This window comes from Aulostomus chinensis, chromosome 9, assembly GCF_037954235.1.
Source record: "Aulostomus chinensis isolate RoL2024-O1b breed Wild chromosome 9, RoL_Achi_v1.0, whole genome shotgun sequence".
Classification (NCBI taxonomy): Eukaryota; Metazoa; Chordata; class Actinopteri; order Syngnathiformes; family Aulostomidae; genus Aulostomus; species Aulostomus chinensis.
Genome location: NC_141328.1, coordinates 18,558,896 through 18,571,779, shown reverse-complemented (window position 1 = coordinate 18,571,779; position 12,884 = coordinate 18,558,896). Strand labels below are relative to the sequence as shown.

The window sequence follows — 12,884 nt, the reverse complement described above, 5'->3', positions numbered from 1 at the left end:
ATGTATTCCACAAATCGATGGGCAACATTTTGGAGTGAGGATCACTCCCTAGCCTGTGCTGGGCCCTCTGGTTGCCCCCCCTCCCCCAGACGCTGGTCCTGTAGCAGCATAATACTGTCAGTATTGGGAATGAAATGCTCAGCTGTCACTGCTGTTTTTTCCATCTAGTGTATGTTTTACTTAGTCCACAGTACTTCCTCTCTTCTTCTCTGACTCATTTGAATAATGTCAGTGAATCTTTGACTTGACGACCACGATGAGAAACTTCCTCCACCCACCACCTCCAGGAACCTGGGGATGTGAGGCCATCTTTTCTCTCATGACTACCAGCTTTTAAACCCTGACACACATTTATTTTCGGCCAGCTTGTTTCACACTTGGCGTTGCTTATCACAGTTCTGTCAGCTAGCAGATGCAGGGGACGATGGTGTGCTGTAAATCATGTATGAGGCAAACTTTATGCAAAGTTCTGGGTATTTTACTGCTTACAGAGTCAACGTTTTTCAGCAGGAATGCAATAATATCATCTATTATCGTGTTTTTGAGGACAAACAACAACATACAACAATCAGATTGTGCAACTTTATGTCGGGTAGCACTGTATTGCAGTTCACTGACTTCAGGTTGATATGAGGAAACACAAATGTAGTCAAAGCTCATATCAAAACACAATAAGATATTTGTCCAAACAGTTTCTAGGTCTATATTCTCCTTATTTGGACATTGATAAAAACATACAATATAGGTGTATTAGTATTATAGACACAGGTTGTTGTAGCTCTACTGTTTAAGCAAACTAGCGGGAAAACGCCATTCTTATCATGACAACTTTGATCATCTTAATTTTTTTTCTTAACACATTGATCAGTGGGCTGAATATGCATGTTTTCTTACAGGCATAAGACAAAGATACGAGACGGACAAAAATGTACAAAATTCCCTCTGTTAAGGGCTCTCAGCCAGAATATCTGGTGCCTTGCAGAGGCCTTACACATCTGGAGCAGGCCGTATAACTGCAAAATATGAAAAATTCACTTTGACTTGCGTTGTTAGGTTTCTGTAAGACACCGCACACAAACGTTAGTACAAGTTAGTTCTGAAAACGACACGAGTGAAATGCATATAACCTCGAGATACGTTCCTATCTCATTTTTTGAGTTGCAGTGACAACACCCACTTTAACAAAACACAATACATTTTTATTCTCAAACATGCGACTATTAAACTAATTATTGTACAAGGTTATAAAATCCAGAGCCCCAGAGTAGCCATAGACAGTATATATATATATATATATATATATATATATATATATATATATATATATATATATATAAATATTACTGCGGCCCATAACTATAACTTGTTCCCTCAATATAAGTTTGTCAGGTTAAGTTTTTATTGAGCAGTCACTTTCAAAAATAAAAAGATTTATTGTCCACAATATATATCTTGTTCCCCTGTATTAATCGAAGTGTGTGAACAAGTTCTCTTATTATCTTGTGGCTTCAAATTAACCAGTTTAAGGGAACAGGTTATATCTTGCAGCCACAAATTAATTAAACTGAGGGAAAATGTTATGTCTTTTTGACTCAGAATAGGAGGAAGGATATGTTAAAACCTTTAATGCTCAAAAAAATAAAACTTTAAATAAAACCAAGGGTTTATTTTTATTAAAAAGGGGGGGGGGGTTAACGGGAAGAGCGACGTGAGGAACTGACCGACTCAACTACTGAACTTTAATACACACTGATGATGAAACTGGTGAGAAACAGGTGGGAGAACACGAGTGCAGGGAAGAAGCTGATTGGTTAAGAGACAGGAGGAACTCAGCTGTTACTGACGAGGATCGATCATCAGATGAGACGCAGGTGGGTGACTCAAACAAAGCCGAGAAACAGTCAAAGTCACAAGAGGGAAGTGAACGCGAAATGAAAGAGGAACTGGTGTGGTGAGAGAGAGAGAGAGAGAGAGAGAGAGAGAGAGACACACACACACACACACACACACACACACACATACAGATGACACCTAACTTATAGTCCATCACTCTAGTGGAATAATTTTTATCATCTGGTGGCCCAAAAACAACTAAATTGTGGGAACAAGTTATATCTTGGGGCCACTAATTAATGCAATTAGGGGAATCATTTATATCTTGTGGCCAGAGAACGACGCATTTGAGGGAGCAAGTTTGGTATTGTGGTCACGCATTGCTTCCATCAAGGGAACAGGTTGTATCTTGTAGCCTGAATATAACCAAAATTGAGGGAACAAGCTGTACCTTGTGGTCACAAAATATCTAGTTTTCTCTCAATGGCCTCTCTGAGGCTCTGTCATAAAAGAGTGAATACACAACAAAACACTCCTCTAAGCCACCATCATCACACTGACGCACATGGAAAAAAAGGTCTTCAAAAGTCACGTAGGACCAAGACGTGATGACTTCATGGTCGGCATTTAGAACTTTTTGAAGGCTTGATTTTAATTCAAGAGATGAAAGTTCAAGACGAGGAGTAAGCAAGGACACCAGGTCATGCCTATGTATAATGTGCAGTGGTCATGCATAATAAATGCCTTGCTGTACATAGGATGAACACTAGGTGGCAGACTTTGTACACAGTTCTGTTTCTGAGAACCTGCCTGGGAACAAAAAAACGGCAAGTCATGGCAGGGGAGAGGGTGGGACATGCATAGGGAGAACATTACACTGGGTATATTGCTTTTTGGAGAATGTGCATTTATCCGTCACTGAGATTCTCAAAAAAGTATGTTGACAAAGACTCTTCAGATAGAGGAAATGCTGTTACCTCAGCCTCTCATCTGACATTTTTCTTTCTTCCTGTCACCAGAAAAAAAATCACCCCCTCCCTTGTCTTTGTGGCTTTCATCTCTCAGTGTCTCCCTCACTCTCTTAAACTCCTCATTTATTTACACCCTCACCTGTCTTCCTCTTCCCTTCCTCCTCCTCCTCTTCTCTCCAGGGCAGCCGGAGAGACTGGCATTTCTCTAACAGCAGGAGGGGAATCTGTACCCGGTATCAACCCATGCTGGGCAAAGAGGGTGGGTGTGGCATGGCAGACAGACGTGTGTGTGTGTGTGTGGGTGTGTGTGCGGGCGTGCGCGACAGGCAGTAATGAACATGTGACTGGAATCTCCACACAAGACCATCCGGCACTGTGGGACGTCCGCATCAGAATCCTCCTCTCTGATTCATCCGGTTGGCTTCTGAGGGCTATTTTTTGTTGATTACACAGCTTTTCCACACACGATATAGCTTGATCACAATAATATAAGATAAATTATTTAATGATTTGTAATCAGAACATAAACAAAATAATACCCCTGAAGCACCTGATACAAGCTGGCGTGCATTGTTAATCAGGAGCTCGGCTTTTTATTCAGGGACTAGTTTCTCCTGTGGATTGGGAAAAGCGAGGGCCTGATAAATTCAGAAAGTCAGGAAGGAGGAGGGCTTCAGCTATGGTTCCCTGTTCTTTCATACAGTAACTCAAAAGTACTGGTACATAACAGGGTGAGTCAGAGAGGAGAGTCAGAGCTGAGCGCCTGCTGCGTTGGTGTTATGTACCTGTTTAGCTTCACCTGCGCTAACACCAGCGAGGGCAAGACATGGGTCGATCCTTCTGCTCCCTTTGAGTGACAAATTACTGCACTGGAGGTGGAGATAAGCAGAGAGAGAGAAGAGAGGAGGCAGGGCAGAGAGGAAGAGATGACTGGCGGCTGTGTCGGGGTTCAGATATGCTGGTGTAGCTGCGGCAGCGGCGAGGAAGAGAGGGCCGGTCGTGGTTCAATGCCCCGGCTCTTCATGAAAGACAGCAGCTGGTCGGGGATTTCAGCCAGGACGTCCTTAGCCAGCCGTGCCATGCTGAGGATCTGGTTTCCAGATCGGTCCACGTAGTCTCTGAATGGAACAAACTGCAACACAAATACACAAAAATAAATTTACAGTTAATCACAAAATCACTTTTTTAGAGCTTTTTGGAGGATTAAGGAATAATTAAAAAAAACTGTCTCCCAATGGTAATGTGAACTAGCCTCATCTGTCTTTTAAAGCATTTTGTTTGTTTATTCAGACGAGACCTTCTTGCAGCAGAACCTTGGAAAGTAATGCAATCAAGGAAGAAAAGAGTTTTCTCCGAAACCCTGAACTCGATGACGAGGGAGAGACCGATTATTGGCTGGGCCGATTATCGGCAGCGATATTCGGCTCACACACGAGGCAGAGAGGAGAAAAAGTTTTGCCAAGTGGAGGAGTTCCAGAGAATATACAGTGTGTTTCGAAGGTAAGTTAAGGCGGCAGACTCTCCGGAGTAATAAACATGGTAGTCCACTGCAACTCCCAACTACCAGGAACGTTACCATGAGCCCACCACCATCATATAAACTTAAGCGGCAGCTCTGCTCGCAGTCCCTCCAGACGTGTTTGTTAATCACTCGAAACGAGGTCGCTGATAATATCAATAAGGAAGGAGTGATAGTAGAAGTACGTGTGTGTGTGTGTGTGTGAGAGAGAGAGAGAGAGAGAGAGAGAGAGAGAGAGAGAGAGAGAGAATAAAACCCTAATGAACTCAGTTCAGGCCAGTTTTATTCCAGGGAAGCACGTTGAGGTGTAGGCTAATCAGCTTTTAACTTAAAACAAAGATACGTGAAAAATAAAATAACATCTCAGCTTTATTGAAATTTTGTTGTAAAACTTGTTTAAGTTTTCATTTAAGTGCATAAGACGTACTGCTGAGCCTGGGGGCTCACTGCGCTTTTTGTTTATTATTTTAAAACAAAGATTGTCTATTGTTAAAGATTTTAAAAAAAATTCAGAAAAGCTGTTTCATAAACATATGCTTAAAGGCCTTTAAACGAAGTTAAGTGTTGGAGTTCGTATTGTTCGAAATTTTGACGCCAATATTTTCACTTATACTGCAAATGAATATCGGGTCCAAATATCATTTATCGGCCTCCTTGACAACTAAGAATCGCTATCGGCCTTGAAAAGAAACCATATCGTTCATATCTATTAATGACCACAAGAATACGTCTCACAGAAAGAGTTAAAACACGAGGCCTTCTAAGAACGGATGAACAATTAATAAAAATGCAAACAAAATAATTGATCAAGGGCAGGTTAGAAACTGACTGACTTTGCAAATAGGTCAGTATTTTCTTATGAAAGTCGGTCATTCACGAGAACGAGAAACAAAGGTATTTTGCCTTTGGAAGGTGTCGCGTCATCGTGGTTCGAGTCAAGATCATGAATGACAGACATAAACAACCGGCCCTCAATTCTATAGCTCTTGCTTGCTTGCTTGGGAAAAAAATGAAGGCGACTTTTTTCAGACGATTATCTCGATCAAGCAGCGCTAGTCTTTGTTTGAATGACTGTTTTTTTCAATCACTCGCACATTTTGCAATTAATTCAAGCGAGGTGGGCGGGCGGTTTATTTCAGAACCAATTATTTGCAAGTTTAAATTACATAAAAAGTCAATGCGAAGATGCAAACCGAGAACTCACAGGCAAACGAACAGTTTTTCACCTCTGTGATTAATAATCAACGATTAGCAAGAATTCTGCTTGAAACTCAATGTCATGGTTCCTGCCCCCCCCCCCCCACACACACACACACACACACACACACAGAGCTAGGAATGACGTCTGAGGATTCAGCACAGGAAAAAAAGGATTCATAAATGCAGCAGGTCCCAGCTCTCCTCCCATGCTCTGGTTTATGTCTCTGTATTCTGCTTTTATTATTTAGCAGGGGGCTGGGGGGGGGGGGGTGGAGCCCACCTCCAACCCCACTCCTCCTTTCTTCTGTCCTTCTCCTCCTACTTCTGTCGTCCTTGTGGTTGCTTTTGTCCCAGATCAGGACCATACAGCCTTAAGTGGTCCTGACCGAACACACTTTTATTGCCCCGTGTGTGAACCGATCAGCCTCACACTTCATACGGTGAACTCTTAATCACGCCCCACCACCTGCAGTACACGTAAAAGTCAGGTTGTTCACCCTTCAAGCACAATCCAAATACTATTTGAAAAACAGAGCGGTGGAACGTTTGCTCACCGGTATCCAAAGCTAGCCGGCCATTGTTCACTGAATGAGGTGTTTCCCAGTGTGTGTTGGCGCTTGATGAATGTGAGCTACCCTCCTCCTGGGACTATTCCCCCACGCTGCTGCTGTTGACACAAACGTGCTCCAGTCTAACCTGCCAAGTTAAACCGAATGATGATGAGTACCTGTACAATGTCTCTCTCAGCGAGGCGTCCTCTGGAGGAAACTCTCACCTCATCTCCATCCAGCTCCTCCATGGCTAAAAAGCAGGGAGAGGCAGACAGAGTGACTCAATACAGGAACCACTGAGGGAGAATATTAAAAGGCTACAGGATGTTCTTTTGTTTTTCCTCTTTATTATAGTAATTGCTGAAAAGGGAACACAGCATAGGGACAAAGAATATGTGAGAACGGGGTGGTGAGAACACTTCATACACCAAAAAAAAAAGAAGTAATTTCTCAAATGAGGATGATGCACAAATACACCACAGGTCAGAAAAGTGTAGCAACGGGAGTGCTTTCAGACGGCTGTCTCAAATATGCCCGAGTATAAGTAGAGGGGGGCCTTGCTCTAAAATTGCACTCTAATGGAGATGTCGTTCTCAGAGCTCCTCAAATGCTGCACCTGCACAATAGCGTTGATGCTGCACCTCGGAAAAAGAGCTGCCATGGCTGAGCACAATGTGAGGACTCTCTCTAGCACACACACGCACGCACACACACACACACACACACACACACACACACACTAGAGCTGACACTCTGAAATGTGCAAAAAGGTGCAAAAAGGAAAGCCTGAAAATGACACACCCACACCCACGCACACACACACACACACACACACACACACACACACACACACACACACACAGAATTAAACCAGTCAAACCATGTGACCTCCAAACATGTCTGAGTGCTTTCACTACCAATCCTACCATTCAACTGCTTAAACAAGTAGAAATGATGGGCAATCCAACACTGCGATGAGGCGTTAAAATGTCACACTCTGGTGAGCCGTAAGATCCCCACCCCCACCCCCACAAACACACACACATAAACAGCCCTGCGTGTTATGTCATTGATCTGTGAGCGGTTCCATGTCTGCGTACTTGACCCCATTGACTTTCTGCAGCTACTCTTGCAGGTGGAGGAACAGCACGCTGCTGTTTATGAAGAACTCATTATGATACAGCTGCTCCTGTGCTTCCCTGTTTCACCGGGTGTTCTTTCACCGTCCGCTCAAAGTCAAGGTCGAAGTGGAATACTGCCTTTTAAAACATCACGTAGACTCTGTGTGTGTGTGTGTGCCTTTGTATTATAAAGCTTCTTGGATTTCAGAGCACATTGCTTCCTGTAGCCGAACTGTCCTGTGGTCAAGTATGACCTTCTGTAATGTAGCATTGTACTGATTGATGACATGAAGAGGGTAGGGGCCCCATTTCCCTTGTAATATGGATAAACTGTGAAGAGGGAAGCATTTAAATATCTTTTGAAGTGTATTTTTGAAAAAGACAGAAGAAATGCGAAACGCTTTCATTGAGTCGTCCAGAGCCAATAAACCTGGCTACTGTATGTATTGCATATCCGGGGCAGTTACAAATGCCTGTAAGGGAGAGGAAACACGGGTCGGGCGGTTGTTCTCGCTGTCTACAACCACCTGCCGGTCAAAAATCGAGAGAGATCGTTAGGATTGTATCTTCTGGACAAGCTGTCACTGTTCTTTGATTCCAGCTAGTTTTGGTCCTATTCAAAGACAAAATTCGTTGAACATCTGCTGGAATAATCAGCATAATCAGCCGATCTGTAATGAGAGTTAAAGGTCTGGCTGAGGGTGGGGATGATTATTGATGGTGACGTTGGTGATGTGTGCTTGTGTGTGTCTCATTGCATGGTAAGTATACGCATGTATAAATGCTGAATCCACTTTAGCTGCGTATTGTTGTGAAGTTTCAGGTAAGTCCTCAGGTTACAAATGGAACTTTTTTTTTTTCCCTTCCCCCTTTTATTCAACTATAAAACTCTGAGCATGAAGACTTCTGACTGCCAAAAATGAAACAACTCCAAACAACACAATTATGAAGGCTTAGAAATGTAAGTATTTACTCAATTTCAAAATCAACAACAACAATAAAAAAAAAAAGCAAACCTGTTCAAAAAAACAGAAAGACTCACCATCAAACTCAGCAGGCCCAACACCTACGATAATGATGGACAGAGGGAGTGAAGCTGCCTGTACAAGAGACAGACGAAAAGACATGAATGAACTTGTATTTGCAGAGTACGGCTTTTACTTTAAAAATCTGTCTCAAACAAGCGGGGGTTAATGTGCAGGATTCTCAACGGGGGAAAAAAATAATGAAAGCCAATACCTGAAAACTAACATTGATTTTGCATTGTGAGGTAGTTTAGAGGCGAAAAGCTAACCAACACCACCTTCCAGAAGAGAAGAGAACCGACATCGTTTATTGAGGAGGATACTGTGACGAATGATGCCACAAACATCTCTTCCTCTCCTTGAATCTTAGATTGAATGCTTGAGTCGTGATATTTTCATTTCAGAGCCGGTAATTCAGTCATTTCTGTGCGGTAAGTGCAGAATAATGATGGCTGGGATACACAAACACACAAAGTCGTTGTTCAAACACCAATAAATTCATTAATCTTGATAAAGTAGAGCAGAAGAAGAGACACTGAGATGCACCATCCGGCCCTGTGTTTGTTTATTCATGCATGAATGTGTTTCACACACATATTGCTCATGTTGCAAGGTCATAAACTCATTTTGTGGGCGTTTTATATTTTAGAGTGGAGAATTGGTTTGAGGTATAAAGGTAAGTTACAGTTAGGAAAAGTCTCTGAATATGAGGGCAAAAAATGCCCTCTGAAGTGATGGAAATTGTGTGTGTGTGTGTGTGTGTGAGAGAGAGAGAGAGAGAGAGATCATGTGTTTACTCACGTTGACCACAGCCTCTTTGGTCTGGACCATGTCAGATATCACTCCGTCTGTGATCATCAGCAGGACAAAGTACTGAGAGCCATCTGTAATCTCTGATGCACAGCTGGGGAAACACACACACAAACACACACGCAGAGGTTAGTGCATGCTAAAAGTCTGCCTGTGCACCTGAGTAATACTCGAAAAAGGAAAACACAACACATCTGCCTGTGCTGACTGAAGCTCAGGACTTACATAACAGTTTGAAACACGTTACATGTATATTTGGTTTATTTTTTAGTGCTGAGAGGTGTTTCCAATACATCTTCCATCCCATTTTATGAACTAGCATTTTTATGATATTAGCACATTAGCTCAGTTCAAACTACAGCTTCCAAATAACTATAAAACTAATAAGATTTACAACACCCCCATCTGGCCATTTCCTCATCATTCATCAAGGCATCACAAGAGGATAAAGATAAATCGATCGCTTCCAGCAGTAGGTGCGATGGTTCAGATTAAGTTTGGTAACCCTCAACTCCAGAGTGTGAGTATCCCATTTAAGGTTTGCTGTTTTTCCTCATGGTGTAAGAATGAGCCTTAAAACCAGGAAGTAAGTTAGCAACGCTGAACTTCCAGTTTACTCATCTCAAAGTCAGCAGGAATCGTTTTAGTAGGTCTGAAAATAAATGTGGCAGCACGATGGTGCAGTGCTTAGCACTGTCGCCTCACAGCAAGAAGGTTCCGGGTTTGAGTCCCGGCTCCAGCACGGGGTCTTTCTGTTTGAGTCTGCATGTTCTCCCTGTTCCTGTGTGGGTTCTCTCTGGTACTCCAGCTTCCTCCCACAGTCCAAAGACATCAAGAGAGGACGAGGCTGATTGATACTCTAAATTGACTGTAGGTGTGACTGTGAGTGTGAATGGTTGTCTGTCTCTATGTGTTGGTCCTGTGATGGACTGGTGGCCTGTCCAGGGTGAACCCCACCTCTCGCCCTGAAAGCTACTGGGATAGGCTCCAGCCCCTTAACAGGATAAGCAGTAAGAAAATGGATGAATGGATGAAAATAAATGCTTGAAATTAGGTCTGAAATTGACACTAGCTCTGTATATTTTAACATTTTTTCCTATGGAATAAAATATGTCAGTTAATATAGTTAATAAGTGGTTAAAGGAGTCGACAAACATCAAGGAAGCACAAAGCTAATTGTGGTGACATTGAAGTCTGTGGTGTAGTTCATGTACAGTCTAAGATTAGCGACGTACCTCGAGTGTTTTTACATTTAAGATATCATCAAGGGAAGTGGAAGATTGTAACGTTGAGCAAATCCCGTATGACTCACAAACTTTGATGTGACAGGTTTTTTGGGGGGGGGGGCAATAATTGAAAATTGAAAAAATTCCATTGGCTTGGTCAAGCAAGAGTCACAGACGGACAATACTGAGCAAGATTTATGAGGATTGGATAGAAGTGCTAACTGTGTTTGTGGCTCTGGGACTTTGGCGAGGGCGGTCGCACTCCTCTTTCCTCCTCTCCTCTCCATTCTGTTTGTCTCCATCTCTGTCTCAACTTCTATGTCAACTCGGCTGTGAGTTCTCCAAACGACTTCAAACTACTTTTGAATAATCATGGAATTGATCAGCTCGTCTCTCAATGCTACTGACACCATCATTTCGACAAGAAAATCAGGATCGGAGGAGCCTGCACGCCCGGACGGAGCTCATCCAGCGGCTATGTCTTCGATTCCTGGGGAAGCTGGCGTGTCGTGTGCTTGACACCACTCATCATGGAGGATATCAAGGACCTCTGCTTATTTGGATTCATGGTTGTGGGACTTCTTCTTGTTAGACTACAAGGTGCCCTCATGTACCGCAAAATTGGCAAGATGACGGCTGCCACCAAATGTGGATCTCCACATCTGCTCTTCATTATTAACGAGGTTGGCAAAGCCGTGCAAGAACAGATTGTGTTGATTCTTGAACTAAAACGCAAAGTGGAAACCATCTCGGAGGAGTTGTCTGCTTTGCAAAGAGGTTGATGCTGAGGAATAGGAAAATAAAATTATATTCATTTGGATTTGACTGTAAGAGGAGAGGGACTGGAACGTGTGCTCCTCCTTAAACCCAAACACGGCAATCTTATCAGCTACTGAAGGACATCTTCCCCCGCTGTTTATCCTCCTGGAGAATTCCATCTGCGTTGGTGATGCAAATTTGCTCCTTTTCACCCCCCTCCCCACCCACAACCACCCACACACATGAAATGCATGTATACGCCCCCCCATCCAGCCTCTGCCCTCACCACCTTCCCTGGGTGGCAGTGCCTAGATCTGGGTGCAGCCTATCCTCCCCCCCTCCCCCCAGGCTTGGTGCACGCGCACATAGCGTACATACGCAATCAAATGTATACGTGCTTTGTATAATTCTTATGTGTGCCATTATTACGTTCAACCAGTGATAATTGTGATTATTTTTGAGATCTGTATGAGGTAATTGGGTGTGAAACCTAATTCGCCCCTCGGGGACGAATAAAGATTGTGAACTGAACTGGTTCTAATTTCCTGCAAGCCTCGACAAGGTTGTTTTTGTTTTGTTTTGTTTTGTTTTGTTTTCCCAACGGAAGCCATGTTTCAAGTGAGGCTGTTTTAACGTTACCTGCAACGTCTTGAAGTATCATTCATGTTAACAGTTGTGCACTGCAGATGTCCAGGGCGCAACTTACAAATAACACAAGACTTTGCTTCCTTCTGTCCAACTACGTCGAGGGCTATAAAAGTCCCAGAGTGTTTACGAACAAATTGGTGCTAATGAACATTTCATGAATGAGGCCAAATATTAGTAGAGACAAACAAACATTGCAATATCTATTGAAAAACTGTACGAGCTCATCGTAATAATGCTATCAGTCAGACTACGATTTAAATGGGTTCACTGTTATTGTTTCTTAATTTGGCAAATAAATTACACTCAGACTCTGCATGCAGTGTTAATGAGTAATACGTATTAGGTTGAGGGTTGAAACAGATTGATAATGAACCATTATAAGCAAATTATTGCTATTTATTTTGTATCTCAACCTCCTAATGGGGTTATATTAGCTTATGTAAGAACAAGTGACATGAATGAATCAGTCCGCTGACTTTGTGTCTCTTCTGCCTCACTTCCTCATGTGAACATTTACAGTGATCAGATTAAATACTCTGATTTAATTTAACAGATTCAAATTCTATTTTATCTGATCCTCCTCCTCCACACCCAGAAGAGGCCATTTTGTTGAGTTGTTTACCAGCAAAATGTTCAACCTTGAGTGACTCTCAACTAATCAAGTGACCCTGCGTCTTTATTTTACCACCGCTAGATTCCATCAAGATTGGGTTCCATGAGAAAACATGAAAGGCGCATATTGCCAAATATCAGCTTGTGCTTGATACAATGCCAGATGAGAGAGAATATGTGTGTGTGTGTGTGTGTGTGTGTGTTCCTCACCTGCTGTGTGTTTAATTATTGCAGGGTGACAGTATCTAATACATGTGACACAGCTCTTACACCTGGCTGAACAAGGCATTGATCTCTGCGTGTGCGTGTGTGTATGTGTGTGTGTGATGTTCGGGTAAGTCCAGTGTGCGTTCGGGCATGTCAGCCTTCTTTTCAGGTGCTGATGGCACCTTTCTACCTCTTGCTCTCTTGCTGAGAGTTCATAGAATCAACACACATGCTGAGCTGCCCATGCTTTGCTGTTACAGCAAAAGAACAAGATAGGGTGTTCTGATTTTATTAGCCTAGATAGATAACCTAGATAACCCTTTCCCTATCCATCTATCTACATATATATGTCACATACGTATATATGTATCTATATAAATGTATGTACAGTATATATATACA

At 42.7% G+C, this 12,884-nt stretch overlaps 2 protein-coding genes across 4 annotated transcripts in view; one reads left to right on the top strand and one right to left on the bottom strand.

Annotated features, from left to right (window-relative positions):
* Positions 1–568: 568 nt before the first annotated feature.
* The window catches only part of cpne9 (copine family member IX), a 98,411-nt gene continuing 86,095 nt past the window's right edge, over positions 569–12,884 (bottom strand). The window contains exons 18-21 of the mRNA XM_086214075.1: positions 9,022–9,124; positions 8,238–8,295; positions 6,251–6,324; positions 569–3,936 (exon numbers count right to left, since the gene is read on the bottom strand). Coding sequence (XP_086070201.1) covers positions 3,754–3,936; positions 6,251–6,324; positions 8,238–8,295; positions 9,022–9,124 — 418 coding nt within the window. The 3' untranslated portion in view covers positions 569–3,753. The remainder of the gene's footprint in view (positions 3,937–6,250; positions 6,325–8,237; positions 8,296–9,021; positions 9,125–12,884) is intronic.
* On the top strand, positions 1,860–7,493 carry LOC147256171 (uncharacterized). 3 transcript variants are annotated; one of them, XR_015117895.1, is made up of 5 exons: positions 1,860–1,951; positions 2,985–3,063; positions 4,095–4,304; positions 6,672–6,748; positions 7,210–7,493. XR_015117895.1 is itself a non-coding variant. In XM_086214074.1 (4 exons), the coding sequence occupies exons 1-4, from the start codon at positions 1,932–1,934 to the stop codon at positions 7,384–7,386; spliced, it is 486 nt and encodes a 161-aa protein (XP_086070200.1). In that variant the 5' UTR covers positions 1,866–1,931; the 3' UTR covers positions 7,387–7,493. The 3 variants fall into 3 exon arrangements, 1 of the variants encoding a protein (XP_086070200.1); XR_015117896.1 differs by having other exon boundaries at positions 7,198–7,493; XM_086214074.1 differs by lacking the exon at positions 6,672–6,748 and having other exon boundaries at positions 1,866–1,951.